Source organism: Lactuca serriola, chromosome 3 (genome assembly GCF_051521515.1).
Source record: "Lactuca serriola cultivar US96UC23 chromosome 3, Lser_US96UC23_V15, whole genome shotgun sequence".
NCBI lineage: Eukaryota > Viridiplantae > Streptophyta > Magnoliopsida > Asterales > Asteraceae > Lactuca > Lactuca serriola.
In genome coordinates this window covers 238,428,762-238,449,709 of record NC_136410.1, presented here as the reverse complement: position 1 = coordinate 238,449,709, position 20,948 = coordinate 238,428,762, and the positions used below count along the sequence as shown (strand labels likewise).

The 20,948-nt window shown below is 38.5% G+C and overlaps 2 protein-coding genes across 2 annotated transcripts; both read right to left on the bottom strand.

Moving 5' to 3' along the window:
* Positions 1-15,658: 15,658 nt before the first annotated feature.
* On the bottom strand, positions 15,659-16,108 carry LOC145096107 (uncharacterized). The gene has a single exon (XM_079033874.1). It carries the CDS (start codon positions 16,106-16,108, stop codon positions 15,659-15,661), a length of 450 nt encoding a protein of 149 aa, XP_078890000.1.
* Positions 16,109-17,104: 996 nt separating this feature from the next.
* Positions 17,105-19,383, bottom strand: LOC145093751 (BTB/POZ and MATH domain-containing protein 4-like). Its single transcript, XM_079031993.1, has 4 exons — positions 18,813-19,383; positions 18,367-18,709; positions 17,982-18,255; positions 17,105-17,559 (listed from the first exon to the last, which is right to left on the bottom strand). The coding sequence occupies exons 1-4, from the start codon at positions 19,205-19,207 to the stop codon at positions 17,351-17,353; spliced, it is 1,221 nt and encodes a 406-aa protein (XP_078888119.1). The 5' UTR covers positions 19,208-19,383; the 3' UTR covers positions 17,105-17,350.
* Positions 19,384-20,948: the final 1,565 nt, after the last annotated feature.

Genomic DNA, 20,948 nt, shown 5'->3' with positions numbered 1-20,948 from the left:
CTGGGGGCTACCAAGATGTATCTTCACCTGAATTATAGTTATTGGTGGCCATGTATGAAGAGGGATGTAGCATGGTTTGTAGAGTGATGCTTGACCCACCAAAAGGTCAAGGCCAAGCACCAGCGCCCTCACGACAAGTTGTAGCCTTTGGAGGTTCCACTGTGGAAGTGGGAGCAGATCACGATGGATTTCATTATAAAATTGTCAAAGACTGCAAAGGTTTCTGATGCTATCTGGGTGATAGTTGATTGCTTAACAAAGAGTGCTCACTTCTTAGCCATAAGTGAGCACTCTTCTGCCGAGAATTGGCCAAAATTTATGTTCGAGAAGTGGTGGATCGGTATGGGGTACCGACTTCTATTGTGCCGGATCGGGATGTTCATTTTACATCTAGATTTTGGAAGAGGCTTCACGAAGAACTAGGCACCCGATGCATTTTAGTACCGTCTATCATCCGCAGAATAACAGGCAGAGTGAGCGGACTATCCAGATGCTTGAGGATATGTTACGAGCTTGCATCATCGATTTCGTTGGGAGCTGGGGCTCCTACCTCCCTTTGACTAAGTTTTCTTACAACAAAATCCATCATGCCAGCATTGGCATGCCTCCCTTTGATCTTTTATATGGGAGGAGGTGTCAGAATCCTATTTGTTGGGGCAAGGTAAGGCAGAGAGTCATAGGGAGCACTGAGATAGTGCTCAAGACGACCGAGCTTATTAGCAAGTCAGATAGAGATTTTTGATGGCCCATAGTTTCCAGAAGACTTATGCGGATCATCGACGCTCTAAGTTGGAGTTTCAGGTTCGAGATTTGGTGCTCTTGAAGGTATCACCCTATAAGGGTGTTATCCGCTTATGGCCCTCCTCTATCAACACCCAGATGAATGGGAAAGGTGGCGTACCGGTTGGAGCTACCTGAAGAGTTAATTTAGATTCATGACACCTTCCATGCTTCCCAATTAAGGAAATGTGTAGTTGATGAGACAGTTGTGATTCCCTTGAAGGACATTGTAACGCCCGTAGATCCGGGCTAGTCAATTTAGAGATAATAGGGGTCGAAAACGACTTTCGACAAAAGATTATTTAGAATCAATAATCTTAACTAAGTTGTAGAATATGTCTCAAGGGTTCTATACATATAAAGAACGCCGAAATCCGAGTTATAACGAAGAAGTTATATCCCGTCGAAGTTTTACAGCAAAACCTGCACGACATCGGGAGACGTAAATAGTGAATTTACGATAGAGGAATTTTTTTGCCTTCGTGATCTAAAAAAAAGTTGTAGTATACGTTAAATCGATAACATACAACAAAAGAACGCCCAAATCTAACTTTGTATGAGGAAGTTTTGAATTTTCTAAGATTTGGCATAGCAGTGCACGACCCGAAACTCGAATTTTAGTTCGAGCGGTTTTTAGCCTACGCGACCTAAATGAGAGTTGAAGATCTCATTAATAGGAACTCAACGATAAAAAGACAGACGAAAACAGAGTCCATATGTAGAAGTTATGAATTTTACGCGGACATTTAACAATATAATCTCCTCATACAGTTAAATTTAAGATCGGTCGAGAATTAGCCGATGGAGTCTAAATGAAAGTTGTAGATCTTGTTTTTAGCTACGCGCGGAAATGAAGAATGTAGAAAACGGAGGTCGTATGCAAAAGTTACGGGGTTTAGAAGTCGGCAGGGTGCTGTTGCAAAAGGGGTGACGTGGCTGAATATGGGCCAAGGCTTTCTCCCCAAGAAAAGCCATCAGGTGATGACACGTGGCACCGACTCGGCGATTCCGTGAACCAACTCGACAAATCCATCAGGAATTCAGCCTATAAATAGAGGTGTCGGGTTCCATTCATTCTCACACCTTTCTTCTTCCATTTTCTCTCTCTACTTTCTCTCTCTAACCTCTCTAACCCCCCCTAAAGTATAGGTAAACCCCTAGCACCCGAAGGAAGCCCTAAGGCTCCCGAAGCCTCGAGAAAAGAGCTTTTCGGCTCGGAAATGCTGCTCCAGCGAAGCCCGGTTTTCGAGAAAACCCGCTGTAAGTGAGCTATGCCTACCCTATCTTTAATATAGCTTATGTTTCAATATAGTAATGTTATTAGGACCTTATAAGGAGTATTTGCGCTATTATTATGGGTTATATAATTATTTTTTAACTCTTATATAATAGTAATAATAGCCAGACTATTAATTAGTCTCGACGAATATTAGACTAAACTCTAGCGGTAATGATACTAGGTTTTGTCCGAGGAAAATCGTGTTGAGAGTAACGAAGTGCTGTTCGAGTGCCGAGTCACCACCTTCCCAGGTGAGTGCATAGTTACTTTCATCTTACACATAGATATGAAGTATTTAATATAAATTATATGCTATGTGTGCATATTGTCTGAATACTTGTTGTCTATGTTGGATGAGCAATTTTATACATGTTTTAAATGATTTAAACTATATATGTATTTTATATCTACAAAATGTGTTGGGTAAAACATGGGTAGATTAGAGGTGAGATAAATGATGAGCGATGGAAGATGAGATGAATGATGAGCGATGATATATGAGTGATAAAATATGGTGCAAAGCGATGATCCAAAACGATGAGCCCAAGCAATGAGCCAAAACGATGAGCCAAACGATGACCCAAGCGATGGCACCGTCATCTAGTAGAGTATGGATGACAACCACGGACTATTCAAGACAGTCCAGTGGAACACTAGCAGGCTCGCAACCTGTAGGCGTTGTGAACGATGTGTTCACCGGTGTACTCTAAAAACCCATTGATATGTATTGCGAGTGGAATCTCGAAAACGATACTATCAATAAACGAGATAAACTCGGAAGACTATGGAGTTAGCGCCTGTTGAGAAAACCTTGGTAACTAAGGATTTAGTACTCATTGAGTAAACCCTAGCAACGATGGATTTCGTACCTATTCCTTAGGAATCAATGAACGAGAAATAGTTGATTCTTAGGGTAGATCCTTAAGAATAAAGAAGATAATGGGGATGGGTAATTGGGTTAACTGTTTGATGATTAAACATAATAATTATATTATTGTGGGTTGAAACCCCTATGTACTCACCAGGTTTCCCAACCTGACTCACTCAGTTTATTTATATCACAGGTGTTGATATGAAGTCACATTACACTAAGAGATTAAGGAGATGTAAATCACTAGTGATAATCACTAGTGATAATGAATGTAAGTGTCGTTTTGCGGGTAGGAGTTTTGGTTTGGTTTGGGTTTCAGGTTTTCGTTTTGGTATCCGTTGTTCCCTGAGGGTTGGTATGGTTATAGTTTGGTGTTTGTGTTGTTATTGGTTATCTTTCGTGAGGATTATTAGTGGAGATGCGGCATCGGGTTGAATGTCCGGTGGCATCTGCAGTCGTGGAGAGGGTAATTGGAGATCGGATTCTTTTGAGCGGATTGATCAGTGAGGAAATGTGTTTTGCTGAGGGTTGTTTATGATTGTGATAAGCAGTCAGTGTATAAGTGTTTTCTTTGTGTGGATTGTTCTGGAAGGTCGTTAATGGCGACCGGTGGTTGTTGGTCAGTGCTTTAAGTGGGGAAGAATTGGAAAATTCTCCGGGAGATCGATGAGTATTTGAGGGTGCTTAGTTGTTGGAATCCAGCAGTGTTCTGTCAGCCCAGAGTATAGGCTGATAGGAGCGAGTGTCAGGCATGCGGGGCGGGATACAGACCTAGGGCATAATATTGTGGAGGGCCTGGGAGCCGGCCGGGATCTAGTATGTGCGATGGATATAGAGTTCGGAACCCCTAGAGGGCTAGAACGGTATGCATGGGAGGAATCCCGAGGGGGGATAGCTTGGAATGTTGGTTGATAGTTGAGCGGTCCGGATAGACTGAAGGCCGGAAGGCGTACCAGTCAGACCGAAGGCTCGGAGAATGGTCCAGCCAAACTGAAGGCACTGAGAGCGGTCCAGATTGGCTGAAGGTTCTGAGAGAGTGGTCCAGATGGACTGAAGGCCTGGTAAGGCAGTCCAGTCATGCTGAAGACTCTGTAGGTATTGATGGATCTGTTGAGGTTATGGTATGGGGAATGTCGCAGTGTGTTGCATTGGAAGGTCTGGCCCCGGGTTGTGATCTTGATGAGTTGAGATAGTGCATGGGTTTGAGAGCCCCTGTGATGAGAGCCAGAGCATGTGTTTCGGATCGATAGTAGGTACGCAAAAAGGGTGGTGTCGCATTGGGCGAGCACCGTGGCATGCGTTGGAGTGGCAATGTGGCCAAGTGGATTCCTTGGAAAAGGAAGAGAGAAAGGTGTGTAACTCCGAAAGGGAGTGCAAGTTCACGAAAGTGAAAGCTGCAGAGCAGAGTTATGATTAGAGTATTTCGAGTATGGTTTTAAGCATCATGTTCGCGGCAGTGAAGTAGGAGCCCATCCGGTTTGGGATGTCTGCTGAGGTTGCGGAAGGAATTCCGCAGGTGTAGAGCCCAGAGGCTTGGAAAGGATGCAGGGAGAGAGTCCTGGACTCTCAGTGTGATTCTGATCAGGGCATTGGGTATGTATTAGTGGTTCATCCTGGGGGATGTTTGAGGGTGTCATCAGTGTGTCGGGTTTTCCAAACCTGAGGATGCTGGAGCTAGTTCAACATGTGTATGTGTTTGTAAGAGGAGGACTCGTGGGAGTTGCTCTGAGATAGAGAATGGGTCCTTCCGTTGTCACGGAATGGATAGAGTGAGATTCGGACCGGGGATCCGATGGCTCATGGTTTTCTAGCCCTTATGAGTCGAGTGATGGCTGTGAGTTGGAGCAGTGTTGCTTTGTGAGTAGTACTCAATGATTAAGTGAAGTTATTAGAGGGTGAATCCGGTGCCCGAGTTGAGACGGTGGTCAAGACACCGTGAGTAAGGGAAAGTGCGTTCGAGTTTCGTTTAGGTATGCCTTGAGGACCTGGTCTGGTTGAGGCTAAGTGGCGCGTTGCGGAAGTATCTTTGGAATTGAGTTGCTGTAGGCTTCGAGGGCGAAGCCTAATATAAGTGGGTGAGAATTGTAACATCCTGAAATAGAAAGAGTAGAGTTGAAGGGCTAAAAGTGTTATTTGAGGAAAGAGTGACTCGGCGAGTCCATGGATGGACTCGGCGAGTGGAGTCGTGACTTAGTCGCGTGTTAAATAGCCGACTCGGCGAGTCGATGAGATGGACTCGACGAGTAGGCGCTGAGTGGAGAAAACCCTAATTCTCGGGGTTGAGCCCTATTTAAAGAACATTATACCCTTCCCCCAGCCTCTTTATTTCCCTTTGAAGTCCAGAAACCCTAGAAAGTGCGATTGAAGGAGATTGGAGTGTGTTTGGAGCATTAGAGGAGTTTGTTGAAGGAATTTTGTGAGATTGAAGGTTTGGGGCAAGGGGCTTTCCTTGGATTCGACTTACATTGCAGTTGGGGCGTCCATTGGAGGTAATATCTCGTTCTTGGACTGATTGTATGTTGTTTCTTCATTTTGGGGTTGTGGGATCTTGTCTAAAGATGTAAATGGAAGTCTAGAGGTTAGATCTGAGGTTGCTACCTCAGATCTGGATGGGAGGAGAATCAGAGAGCATGAAAGTCCCTGTGTTGGAGTGTTTAGTGAAGCTTGCATGTCCCAAACCCTAGTTATAAGTGAATAAGGCCTAGATCTCTTTTGATTCACGTAAAGTTTGCCACTTTACGTGATGGATGAGTTGTATAAGGCTAGATCTATGTTTTGGATCATTTGCATGGCCTGGAATGCTTCTGAGTGGATTCAGATCGGTGGTACTCGGTGAGTCACATGGGTGGACTCGGCGAGCTGCTTGAAGATGAGCTGGGACTCGACGAGTTGGAAGAACAACTCGGCGAGTCGGATGAAGATAGCCTGGAACTCGGCGAGTTGTATGAACAACTCGGCGAGTAGGTTGATGATAGCCTTAGACTCGGCGAGTCTGTTCTTGGACTCGGCGAGTCTTGTCGAAGAGTTCCGATATTCTCTGGATGAGTCGAGAATCGGTGAGTCAAGGGATGACTCGGTGAGTTGTGTGCGAGTGGACTTTGAGTTGTTGGACTCGGCGAGTCTCGGGGTGACTTGGCGAGTTAGGTCGCGGGTTAAGAGAAGTTCTGAGTATGGGAACTCGGCGAGTCATAGGGTTGACTCGGCGAGTAGGGTCAGTCAGGGGTTGACTTTGACCTTGTCTTTGTCCAAGGGTTGATCAGTGGTTTCCAGGGGTATTTTAGTAATTGTTGATTATTGTTTTGAGTTCAGTGCATTGGTGGTTGGCTAGTGGTGTAGGTCGTATCAGTGATCGGAGTAGCTTGGATTATCTGTTCAGTCGGCAGTTTCGAGGTGAGTTATCCTCACTATATCAACGGGGTCTAAGGCACCAAGACCGACCCTTATCGGATTGAGATCCGGGTAGTTGTTATTATGTTACTGCTTTGACATGTTTGCATCCTGTGAGTTAGGATGCTATATGCTAGAGACCTGATTGAGATCGGTATCCTGAGAGATCGGGAGATGCTATGTTAGTGACCTGTTGGGTCGGTATCCTGGTTAGGATGGTGGTATGTTATGTGATCTGTTGATCTGCTTATTGATTGTGAATTGTTAGATGATTGTATGCATATGTGCACAAGGATGTTTGGACTGGAATTGGGTTGAGGCGGGTCCTGCTATGTGCAGTAGGCCAAGATACCCAGGGCGGACCGGTTGTCCCGTAGGCCCAGCGAGCGGCCCGGATAGGCTGTAGGTCCCGATAGGGGCGGACCAGATGTGCCGAAGACTCGGAGAGTGGACCAGACAGACTGAAGGCCCGGTGCGGGCGGACCAGTCATACTGTAGACTTAGAGAGTGGACCAGGTGGATTGAAGGCCCGGGAACGGGCGGACCAATCACACTGCAGACTCGATGTATGCGGATAGACTCAGAGGGTGGACCAAGTGGACTGTTGGCCGGTGCGGCGGACCAGTCACACAGTAGACCCGGAGAGCATGGCTGTTCTATGATCGGTTATGTTATGGCATGTTATGCGTGTATGGTATTTGTGGTTGGTATTTTGGGGGTATCTCACTAAGCTTTCGGGCTTACAGTGGTGGTTTCATGTTTTTCAGGTTCTTCAGGAGATCGTGGCAAGGCGAAGGCGTGATCGTACCGCTCCTCATGATTTCGTGGTGTTATGATTCTGGGGATACGATAAATGTTTTGTATTGCAAACATTTTTGTAAAGAATTATTGGAATCGAGATGTTTTTGAAAAATTTAAAATTGGTTGTATTTTTCGGTTGTTACAGTAGTAGAGGCCTATACTACCGGAAGCACAGGACTCGCACTTGGATCAGGGAAAGTCACAAGGTTACCAAGAAGCTAGTAATTGATACCATTTTATTCAAGTATGTCGTTATCATTGTTTCGGTAATGACTAAGAAGATTGTTGTTATTCCGAACCTAGCGGTCATACCAAATTGTGTCCGACTACGAGGAGTCTATTACGTGGTTCCGAGAACCAAGTTCGATGTAGCACCTGACTTAAGCCTGAAGAATTAATCAAAGCAATCAGTAGAGGTATCGCGACGGTTTCTTGTAGCTAGAAATGCTACCTTTTAAGATGAGATTAGAACATAAAGGAAATTATTCTGGAAGACTCTACGATGATAGGTCATTAGAATATGACACATCATTCCATTGTAGTAATAAAAGAACTTATCTTATGTTCGAATCCAGAGAGGATCAAGATTGTGACCTGAAGGTCATAATTTGGAGTCTAACATGTGATAGCGAGCAAGTGCAAGATCGAGCACCGCCTACAGTCAAGGAGTCCAAGAGTTAGATACTCATTCGAAGAAACGAGGGATTTACGATTAGTACCTAGGATGAAGAGATAACGTATGGAGTCATTATACTGTCCTGTTTTGTTGATGATTCTGGTACATAATCATCCTAATGGGGAGATAATTGTAACGCCTGTAGATCTGGGCTAGTCAATTTAGAGATAATAGGGGTCGAAAACGACTTTAGGACAAAAGATTATTTAGAATAAATAATATTAAATAATTTGTAGAATATTTCTCAAGGGTTCCATACATATAAAGAATGCCGAAATCCAAGTTATAACGAAAAAGTTATGGCCCGTCGAAGTTTTACAGCAAATATGGCACGACACCGGGAGACGTAAATAGTGAATTTACGATAGAGAACTTATTAGCCTTAGTGATTTAAACAAAATTTGTAGTATAAGTTAGACCCATAACATACAAAAAAGGTACGCCCAAATCTGAATTCGTATGAGGAAGTTATGAATTTTCTAAGATTTGGCATAACAGTGCACGACCCGAAACTCAAATTTTAGTTCGAGCGGTTTTTAGCCTACGCGACCTAAATGAGAGTTGAAGATCTCATTAATAGGAACTCAACGATAAAAAGACAGACGAAAAAGGAGTCCGGATGTAGAAGTTATGAATTTTACGCGGACATTTAACAATATAATCTCCTCCTACAGTTAAATTTAAGATCAGTCGAGAATTAGCCAATGGAGTCTAAATGAAAGTTGTATATCTTGTTTTTAGCTACGCGTGGAAAAGAAGAACGTAGAAAATGGAGGTCGTATGCGAAGGTTACGGGGTTTAGAAGTCGGCAGGGTGCTGCTGCAAAAAGGGTGACGTGGTTGAATATGGGTCAAGGCTTTCTCCCCAAGAAAAGCCTTCAGGTGATGACACATGGCACCGAATCGGCGAGTCCATCAAGAATTCAGCCTATAAATAGAGGTGTCAGGTTCCATTCATTCTCACACCTTTCCTCTTCCACTTTCTCTCTCTAACCTCCCTAACCCCCCCCCCCCCTAAAGTCTAGGTAAACCCCCTAGCACCCGAAGGAAGCCCTGAGGCTCCCGAAGCCTCAAGAAAAGAGCTTTTCGGCTCGGAAACGCTGCTCCAGCGAAGCCCGGTTTTCGAGAAAACCCGCTGTAAGTGAGCTATGCCTACCCTATCTTTAATATAGCTTATGTTTCAATATAGTAATGTTATTAGGACCTTATAAGGAGTATTTGGGCTATTATTATGGATTATATAATTATTTTTTAACACTTATATAATAGTAATAATAGCCAGACTATTAATTAGTCTCGGCAAATATTAGACTAAACTCTAGTGGTAATGATACTAGGCTTTGTCTGAGGAAAATTGTGTTGAGAGCAACGAAGTGGTGTTCGAGTGCCAAGTCACCACCTTCCCAGGTGAGTGCATAGTTACTTTCATCTTACACATAGATATGAAGTATTTAATATAAATTACATGCTATGTGTGCATATTGTCTGAATACTTGTTGTCTATGTTGGATGAACGATTTTATACACGTTTTAAATGATTTAAACTGTATATGTATTTTATAACTACAAAATGTGTTGGGTAAAAATGGATAGATTAGAGGTGAGATAAATGATGAGCGATGAAAGATGAGCGATGATATATGAGTGATAAAATATGGTGCGAAGCGATGACCTAAGCGGTGAGCCAAAGCGATGAGCCAAAACGATGAGCCCAAGCGATGAGCCAAAGCGATGAGCCAAAACGATGAGCCCAAGCAATGAGCCAAAGCGATGAGCCAAAACGATGAGCCAAAACGATGAGCCAAACGATGACCCAAGTGATGGCCCCATCATCTAGCAGAGTAAGGATGACAACCACGGACTATTCAAGACAGTCCAGTGGAACACTAGCAGGCTCGCAACCTGTAGGTGTTGTGAACGATTTGTTCACCGGTGTACTCTAAAAACCCATTGACATGTATTGCGAGTGGAATCTCGAAAACGATACTATCAATAAACGAGATAAACCCCGATGACTATGGATTTAGCGCCTGTTGAGAAAACCTCGGTAACTAAGGATTTAGTGCCCGCTGAGTAAACCCTGGCTACGATGGATTTTGTGCCTATTCCTTAGGATAATCCTTAGGAATGAGTGAACGAGAAATAGTTGATTCTTAGAGTAGATCCTTAAGAATAAAGAAGATAATGGGGATGGGTAATTGGGTTAATTGCTTGATGATTAAACATAATAATTATATTATTGTGGGTTGAAAACCCTATGTACTCACTAGGTTTCCCAGCCTGACCCACTCAGTTTATTTATATCACAAGTGTTGATATGAAGTCACATTACACTGAGAGATTAAGGAGATATAAATCACTAGTGATAATGAATGTAAGTGTTGTTTATGCTTATGTTTCTTTATTGACGATCGCATCCCAATTGTTTTAAAATGAGTAAAAATACTTTCTTCAGAAATGTTTTGATAACATATTTATCATGTTTTACTGGGAACAAATTCCACAACATTTTTATTAAAAGAGGTACTCTGATTTATATAAAGCATAAACAAAATCGGTCTTTTCTTTCTGTGAAAATAGGGATGTCACAGACATTCAGGTCGATGATCGCCTGAATTACATCGAGAGATCGATGTCGATTTTTGATAGGAATGTGAAGACCTTGAGGAACAATATAGTGAACCTGGTCAAGGTTCAGTGACAACATTGGAAGGGCTCAGAGTGGACTTGGGAGCCCGAGGCTGAAATGCTTAAGCATTACCCTGATTTGTTCGTTGAGGCTGACTTTGATGGCGAAGTCTGATTCTAGTGGGGGAGAATTGTAACTCCCGTTGCCAAGTAATATCCTTTTTCAGTCCTTGTGTTTTAAAATTTTGCTTAAAAGGCCCTTATGCGGGGGCATATAAATCTATACGTCGGGCGTAAGTTAACATCTTTGGGCAGTTCAAGAGTTGAGTACGACGGGCGTACATACGTGTACATCGGGCGTACTCGTGTGTTCACCAAAACCCTAATCTTTTGGGTTGTGGACACTATTTTAGCATCATAACCCTCACAGACTTTCTTATGAACAACCTCCATATCCTCCAAACCCTAAAATCGAACCCTATCTTGTGTATGAGAGATTCGAAGCTTGAAAAGTGATTCTTGAGTGTTTTGTGTTATAAGGAAGATCATTCAAGAGGTGGTGGTGAATTTTATCTTGTAGATCCAGAATCTTCATCTTCTTGTGCACCTTTTCAAGGTATAAAGTTCAAACCTTGGTACTTATGTTGTTAGATCTTGTTTTGCATGGTTTTATGTTTCTTTAGTCCCAAGACTTGGATCTTTGTGAGTATGGAGTACTCCAGGGCTATTGAGCTATCCTTTCAGAGGTCTTAGAGTGTTTTGATTCATAAAAATGCTAGCTTAACCTTCTTCTTTCTCTCATGTAAGTGTTTTGGAGATTTTGGTGATGTTAAAGTTAGGGTTTCTAAGGTTAAGCTCTCTTTAGCCATGCAAAGGCTTTAAGTCAGGGACTTTATGGATTAGGACGTTCTTTAAGGGCCAGATATGAGTTTGGAATGAATGTCTTAATGATTAAGACGTTAATAAGGAAGTGTTGAGATTTACTTACGTACGCCTAGCTACGCCCAGCATAAGCAAATTCGAGCATGTCCCTCTCGTATTGCATTCTACGCCCCATGTAGAGTGAGTACGTCGGGCGTACTATTCATGGTTTGACCGTTGACTTTTGTTGACTTTGACCACTTGTGTCTTAGGTGGATTGTGAGGGATTTTTTAGGGGCAAAACGGTCTTTTACTCTAAGTGTGGACTAGACTTGTCTTGGGCTTAGTAGTGTGTGTGGGAAATACCTTAATTATTAATTAAGGTTAATTGGTGTATTTAATTAGGCAGCATCTAGTTTCGACAGTTTAGGTGTGAGTTCTATCAGTCATCAGTATCACGTGAGTCTCCTCACTTATTCTTATCTTTCTCGTAGAATAGTTATATATATATATATATATATATATATATATATATATATATATACACACATGATGACCAGTTGGGTCTGAGTGCTATTACTATGTTTATGTTGCTTTATATGTGCTGACACTTCAGGTAGTCTCCATGGTTGCTGATAACCCACAGGGTGTGCTATTTTCCCACTGAGACTTTGGGTAGTCTCTAGGGTTGCTGATAAACCATAGTTGTTATATGTATTGTGATGTTTGTGATATTTTGGGGAACTCACTAAGCTTTGTGCTTACATTTGTTGATTAAATGTGTTTTCAGATACTTCTGAGGATCACGGGAAAGCGAAGGCTTGATTGTACACATTCGCCTAAAGATTATGCTACTGGATAATTTGGGACACTCTGATATTTTGATGTGGATTTGTATTTGACATTATGGTTTTTCTTGAGATGGTTTTTATATGAAATTAAAATGAAAAATTTGGTTTGAAAATTTGGATGTTACAATTATAGATCATAAAATTTGCATCACTAATCTTATTAAATATATGATTTTACCTCATAAAGTTTTAGGATCTAACAATATATGATCCAACTTTATAGTAAAAGAGTAACAAAGTACCAAAAAATACAAAATAAAATTCTACAACACAATGCATATTAAACACAATCCAGAAAATTCTATCATATACCCAAATCTACTATTTTTACTATCCAAGTCATACAATTACTAAAAACTAACAATGTATATGAACCAACTTCCTAACAACCAAACAAACATATCCGTGTAACATTGTTTCTTAACTACATTACCAAACAACAATGAAAATCCTACAATTAATAACAAAAAATACATATCCAAGTAACAATGTTACTTAACCATAACACAACAACAATGAGTATCTGAAACAATATTACTATTACTTCAAAATTATGGAAATGACCTTTAATATAAGTTTTTTTTTCTTCTTACAAGTTGTCAACAAATCAAAATCATCCAGAGTTGAAAGTAGTATACTACAATAAACAGATAAATGAAAGTAAAGTTTTGTTTTGACACTTTACCCTTTTTAGCGGCCCTAAAATTTGTATGAAAGGCAGTTTAGATAATGAAAATTAAGATGCAATGACTTTTCAATGTTATTAAAAGTCTTAGTTATTCCTATCCCAATAATATAGCAGCTAGTAGTAACCTCACCGACAATTTTTATGTTATGATGTTCTCATAAGATATAATCATAACATAATGATTTTCTACTTTATATATATATATATATATATATATATATATATATCACTCATTGAACTTAAAATCATAGATCTAAAATCATATATATATATATATATATATATATATATATATATATATATATATATATATCACTCATTGAACTTAAAATCATAGATCTATGTCATACATAAAGTTTTGATACAAATTCTATATTGATACGGACAACAATATTGTTGATGTTTTACATTTTAAATGTATTTGTAACTATGTCTAACAAGTTAATTTCAAGAAAAACCAAAGATAATTGTCATAAGAAACTACATAAGTACTTATCATATATATATATATATATATATATATATATATATATATATATATATATAAACAAATGAAAAAAGTAATAAAATATTTAAAAATTCAAATTTTCCAAGATGCTTCTTTGAGACATTAGATCAAACATGTTGTGAAGATCATTGTATTAAGTTTCACTTCGATACTTTTATCTAACTTCTTAATCCATAAATCTTTTCAAACTAAAAAAAAGTAAAATAACTAATCTCAATATTCAATTTCATTTATATTAAAGCTCAAATTGACAGGGAGATGAAAACTAGGGTTTCAAAATCACAAATCGTAACTATACTTAGGGTTTATCATAACAAATCACATATCATTTACATATTATATTCAATATACATGTATAAACTTTTCTAACAACAACAATGCAAATTAAAAAAGAATGCTTACCTGCTTCAATAACTTCAAATCGAACAAAAACAAGGATAGAACACGAACATTCAAAAACGATTATGAGATCAGACGAGGGATTACATGAAGGATTTTGAGTTAACAAAGATGTTCTTGAGGAAATAAGATGAAAAAAAAGCCGCGCTTCACAGTTCATCTAGGGCTTTAGAAACGAAAATTGACTATTATATCCTTGGATACTTTGCCCTTTTAGAGGAAAAGAAGGAAAGTCGCGCCACATCCTCTATTAATTAAAAAAAGAAAAATGTGAAATTATCTTGGCCACATTTTTTTTTATATTAAAAGTCCATATTTGTCCTCATGGTCCTCACCGAATTTTGAATCCTCACCCAATCCTATTTTGGGGTCTGAATTTAGTATTCTAGGAATCCACGTAGGTGGGACCAACTATGAAGATGTCTTTTAAATTGTTAATAAATAATCAACTTATTAAATATTACTAACTAGATTTGCCAACATACAAAAACAAAAAAATAAAATAAAACAAAATAAAAATAACACTTTTTTTGTAATTAAATTACAAATACAACTTTTATAATTTATTTTTCTACACATAAGTAAAATATCAAATAAGCTATGGTAGCAAAAGCCTAAAAACCAAACTATTTTAGCAATGGTCAAAACTCAAAAGACCAATAAAATATTCATAACAATAATGTAAAATTATGTAAAAATCTAAAAGTCAGAACTATTGTTGCAAAAATATACTATTCATACATAGGTTTCTTTTTATTATATATAACTAGAGAAATTGATTAGATTTCCCCCTTCTTATTTTGCATTTACCTTAGGTCATTCCTTATATCCACTACATACCACATATGTGGTGGGTGTCACATTAGCATCACATTCATCTACCACTAACATGGAATACCTACCACTAATAAACCACTCCACATCATTATTTTTATTTTTTTAAATTCAAAAATATAATAAAATTACATTTTTTATAATTAAAATGCATTCATTTTTTAAACTAGTTTTTCATTAATTATAAAAATAAAAATACAACTTCAAACTACATTACTTAGTTAATCTAGAAAAAAAAACATTATATTAATTAAAAAACAAACAAACATACATTTAAAAAACCTAATCATCGTTCATGCTATGTTGGTACAAATGTTCCGCGGCGTCTTCTCAAAGATTGAAACATGTTTCATTGTTATGAATTACAACAACTCGCTCTAAAAACGCGTTCGTTCCGGGTACGAACTCCTCAATTTGAACGACAACGTCGTTCGGATCATACGTGCAAATCGCTCGACCTTCATATTCAATAATCATATTATGCATTATAATACATGCTAGAACCATTCGTTTAATTCTTTTTTATCCCAGAGTCGTGTAGCATATTTCACTACATGTCATGTCTGCTTAAGGACTCCAAATGCCCTCTTGATATTCTTTCTCGCCGATTCCTGTTTTTTTGTAAACAACTTTGTCTTTTCACTTCGAGGAACTAAGTATGCCTTCATCAATGTAGAATAATCCGGGTATATCTCATCACCAAGGTAGTAACCGTATTTGTACGCGTACCCATTCACCGTGAACGTCATATCAGGTGCTTTGTCGATCAAAATATCGTTGAAAAGTGGAGACTGGCCAAGTACATTAAGGTCGTTGTTAGACCTCGCTACTCCAAAAAAAAGGCATGTCAAATCCACAAATCTTGAGATGCAACAGCTTCTAGGATGATAGTTGGTTCACCTATATCTCCTCGAGTGAACTGACAACGCCATGCATTTGGACATTTTTCCCAAGCCACATGCGTACAATCTAGACTGCCAAGCATACCCGGAAATCCATGCCTCTCTTCATGAGCCGAATATAATCTCTCAATATCACGTTAAGTAGGTTTGCGCAAATATTTTTCGTGAAAAACCTCGTAAACACATGCAGAAAATCAATCTACACATTCAATTGCGATCCTCTCGGATACTTTCAAGTATTCGTCAGATGCATCAAATGTTATACCATATCCCAAATACCTAAGAGCAGCCGCATATTTTTGTATACTACTAAAACTTATTCTTCCTCTAGTGTCGGGTTTTTGTTTGAAAAAATCATAACGAGATTCTAAAGCATTACTAATACGTAAAAATATAGCCTTATTCAGACGGAAACGACGTTCGAACGAGTCGTTGTTATAAAGAAAATTATCGGCAAAGTAATCACGTACCAATAAGTCGTATGCGGCTTGGCGATCACGATTGACAACCGCCCTTGTATGAGCAGCATTCGAACTTTCTTCGTTGTGAATGTGTTGCACAACGTTAAAGAATGTTTCGAAGAATTCTACGTCGTCATCCGAGTCAAAAGTTTTTAAAAATTCCATATGTTTTGTGGAATCCATGTATATGTGTTTTGTGGTTATAGAGAATGAATGTTAGAATGTGGTGTAAGTTTTGGTGAAAATAGAAGGTTCATTTATGTTATTGAATTGAGTTTAAAAAAAAAAAAAAAAAAAGCAAAATAGCCGTTCAACGGCCAAAAAAACCAACCACCAATCACCTTCTTTGTTTGAATTCGTCGTCGGGAACACGAAGAATCCCGACCATGCCCGACCACGGAATGTCGGGGTGGTGTGTACGAGCTTTTCTCGTGGCCAACTAGACCACGAATCCATTCGTGGTATGTATACCATAAGGCCTTATTCAACTTTTCCAAACCCAAATCTAACTCATAGTTGACTTAACTCAATATTGAGTGGTGTATGTGATTAGTTGCTTTCTAATTCTTGATTGGTTGATTGGTTTTCTTTACAGATTGCAAATGTGCTATGAAACTTACTAGTGATTTATTTGGTGTTGGTGAATCATGGAGTTGAATTCTTGATAAAAAGATGAACGATCAAATGGGTAAATCAATCTTCCTCAAACCAAATTGTTGGAGTCATCAAAATATTTGTTTTCTGGCTAATAAGTGCTTTAGATTTTGAGATTTTGGGTTGGTTTGATTTCAACGGGAAGATCAAAGCCATGTTAACACAAACAATGACGTGCCAAATTGAGAATCTACAAGGCAGTTTGAGAGACAAGATTATGGAAATATTACATGTAGACTTGATCTTGCTCTCTGTGTGTTTCATGTGGTAAATCCAACCCCGCAATGTAGGATTCCTTATCTAGTTATATATAATAATTATACTATTCTAAACAATAACATTTTTTTATAAGTTGTATATGCTAAAAATTACATCTAAAACAACTTTAGATCTGACCTTTCCACTTTTAGCTGTATATTTTATGCTACTCATTTAACTCTTAGCACTAACACATAACCTAAATCCATTTATACACAAACAATTCAGTTTAAATTTATCATCATTTAGATTATTAGACGATTTAGATTTACTTTCCACTACAACTTTTTTCATGTGTACAATTTTGACAAAGTTCTTTCAAGAAACAAGTGAGAATGAAAATTATACACAGATTCAGCATAAACTTCACAACACATCCTGCATGTCATACAACTTTCCGATCAGCCACCACCACCACCACCACCACCAACCACCGCCACCATCACCGCCTTGTCTTTTCTATATTTCCTTGTAATACAATTACAACCACCTCATTACACTAAACAAAACCCATCAACTCCTGGACCTTACCCTCCTGCCGCTAGTATCTCCGCCATCTGAAAGCTGAGCACAAACACTCCGGGATTTACATCCACCATCACCACCACCACTGCCGCCACTGTTATACCCATCTTCACAACCAGCCACCGTCTTCAGAATCTCTGATTGTAATGCTGGGTGGTTGCTTTTCAGATACTGAAACCCATCTGATCTCATTACAGCTGTATTTCAACAACAAAAAACAAAAATTTTAAAAAAGAAATACATAAGGGCATTATAGTCTTTTTAGGTCTGCAAGTTTAAAACTAACTAATGGTCCGAGTGAAAAACAAAACACAGGGACGAAACGTGCAAATTGGTCCAAACCACAGGGACAATTCATGTAATTTACTCAAACTTTAACTTGAAAAAGATACCATGTTTAAGTGTTATAACAATTAACAAGTCAAGGGATTTAATCTTTAATTTGCACATTAAGTAAAAACATGCTGACATGGCAACACTTCCTTTTATACTTATTTGCCATTTGTAATGCCACATCAGCAAAAAAAACTTAAAAAAACACAAAATTGTAAATATGTTGCTATTATGGGAAGAAATTAAAGTACATTGCCCATATTAAAGAAGAGATAGATAGATATACCTGCAAGATTTTCAGAAGCAAATCTTAGGCAAACAGCTTTAAGCTCCATAGCATGATGATTATCTGCCAATGCTAAAATTCTACCAACTGAAATTACGGATATACCCTTGCAGAGACGCGACTCACATATCCTTCTGAGTCTAGTCAAATCATATCGATCAGCAGCAGCTAATAATTTGGCTACTACTGAATCGGATACATTTTGTTCACTGGATGAACTTGAAGCCACCAATTCATCTGTAAGTTCATCTCTGTAAATGAAGTGTAGCATCGCCTGTTGCACAACAGAAAAGTGTAATTAATAATTCAACTTTCGTTATTTGTGTGATAGATTAAATTATTAAATCCCAAAAAAAAAGTGTTAGCAATGATATAGTGTAATTACCTCAAAAACCTTAGGCTCCATATCAGTAATAATAATGTCATCATGATCTCTCTCTTGTTGATAGAATTGAGACCGGAACACAGGGGATCTAGCAGCCAACACCAATTTATGAGCATGAAATTTTTCATCACCCACTTTGAAGATAACATCACAACCTTCCATATTTTCAAGCAACATACCGAAATTTGATCCGATATCAGAGTCTGGGACCCTGATTGAATGTAACCTAGGGCAATCTGTTGCAGAAACCACCACTCCCACAGTGCAATTGATTTTCAAACAATCGTCCTTGAGATAATCTGATGTTTCAAGCAATTGTCGCCTGTAGAAACGCTTGTATCCCCTAATCAAGAACACCCAACAATCAACATAGAACAAGAAAAGTTGAGTGGCGATTACAAAGTTGCTTGGGAATAACAGTAAATAGAATGTTAGAAAAAACCTACCACATGCTGCCTCTGTACTTTAATGTATAAGGACCACTTTCCAAAGAGCGATCAAAATGGCTATGAACCTTGTGCTTCTCTTTCCCACTCTGATCTACAAGAGTTAACTCGAACAAAGCCCTTACATCGGAACCTTCACTGGTAAGCGCAATGAAAAGCGAAACATAAGTGGAATTATCTTCGGGGTTTTTTCCATCGGGGTAGAAGTATACAGCCCATTGGAAACCTCCCACCGTGAAATTATCACTGGCGATGTGTTTCCCGATTCCCATACCCTTCGCTAACGAATAGCCCTGAATTACGAACTGGTGAGAGCCGTTCACTGTCTGCGTCACCGACCGAGAGCTCGTCGATGAATCCGCCATGGCGACGGCGATCTTGTCATTGTCTGACATTAGAATATCTTTTCGAGTTGATCAACCAGGAATATTGACCCAAATCGTACACAAATGGATTCGAAAAAAGATTTTTCAGGAACGGATTTGGAAATCGAGATGATGAGAGGGGGAATTCGAGGGTTTTGCTTCTCTCTCTCTCTCTCTGTAGTGCGCAAACGCTCTTTGAAATGTCGAAATTTCACTTAACCGGCTATATATCTCACCAGTAAAGATATTTACACCACGTTAGATTCTAAAATGATAATTGTCAAAAATATAACCCCCTTCAATATTAAATGCATCTATTAATCTATCTCACTATCCATTTTTTTTATGGATTATCTGATTGAAAATATTACAACACGGCTGATATTTTTAATAATTATTTCTTTATTATTATTATTATTTATTTATTTTTCCAAAAGAAAAGTTAAGTTTTAAATGCTAACTTTATTTATTGAAAAAAAAAAAAAAAAAACCTTCCGGCTATCCAATAATACTCCAAAAAATTATTATTTTATTATTTGATATAATAAACAATTTTAATTTATGATCACGTCTAAAATAATATTTAATTCTCAGTAATTGGTTACCTGACATTTATGACTTCAAAAAAAAAATTAATTTATTATCCTTGAAATGTGAAAAAAAAACATTTTATATTATTATTTTTTACAATTAAACCACTTAAACCATTTTAGGTTGTGACTTAGCACAAAAATCGGACTTACCACGCGGTAATAGGGATGTCAAAAAGTCTCGTGGGGGCCCTGTCCCGTTTGGGGGATTTTTTTTAAAAAAAAAATCGGGGGCGGGGGTAGGCAATCCCGTCCCGAAACCGCCATGGAAATCCCGTTAATAAATTACACATATATTTACATATATTAATTATATAAATATAATAAATGGGATTCGGGGGCGGGGACGGGGGTAGAAAGGCTGAACATTCCGGGGGCGGGGGTGGGGGATGCACTCCCCGTCCCCTTTACCCTCGTTGACATCCCTACCCGGAAAATTTCTCGCTGATTTCATAAATAAAACACAATAATCATATATTGGCCAATGTATTATTCTGGCTTTGTAATGTTATGAGATTTATTCTTTGAATCTGTTTTGGATAACTTTATATGGTTATATTTATTATAATGATGTATTATTTATAGTTTGTACCTTGTGTAGGAATCAATGGAAAATTTACCAATTATGATATCAAATGTAACTATTTCCTTTCATAAAATATTTACTCGCTCTCTTTCTCTCTTGAGTTTGCTATGAATGAGCCTCGCTTTCATTCAATGAGATACATCCTGTGTTACATAGAATTTACGATTGATCATGGTCTCAGGCTTCATATATCTTCCTCAGTTAGTCTCACTACTTATTTTGGTGTTGGCTCAAGGGGTACCTAGTAACTTGTCACTCCATATGGGAGTTACTTAATCTTTATGGGAGACAACCTCGTCTCTTTTCCATCTAAGTGTCGGTGTGTGTTATTTCTAGCTCTAATTACAAAGTTGAATACGATAGGGTGGTAAGTCCGATTTTTAGAACATGTTTGGTTTGCAGTCTCCTCTTTGGACTTCATTATCGTAGCCCAAGGCCATTATTTTATATTGTTAGATACACCAATGATTTACTTAAGTATATATATATATTTTTATAATTTTTTTGGATCTCTCAGTTTAATTGTATATATTGTTATCATTGAGTTCGGATTTATTGTGGAAATTATTTAAAATTGTTGATGGATTGGTTTTAT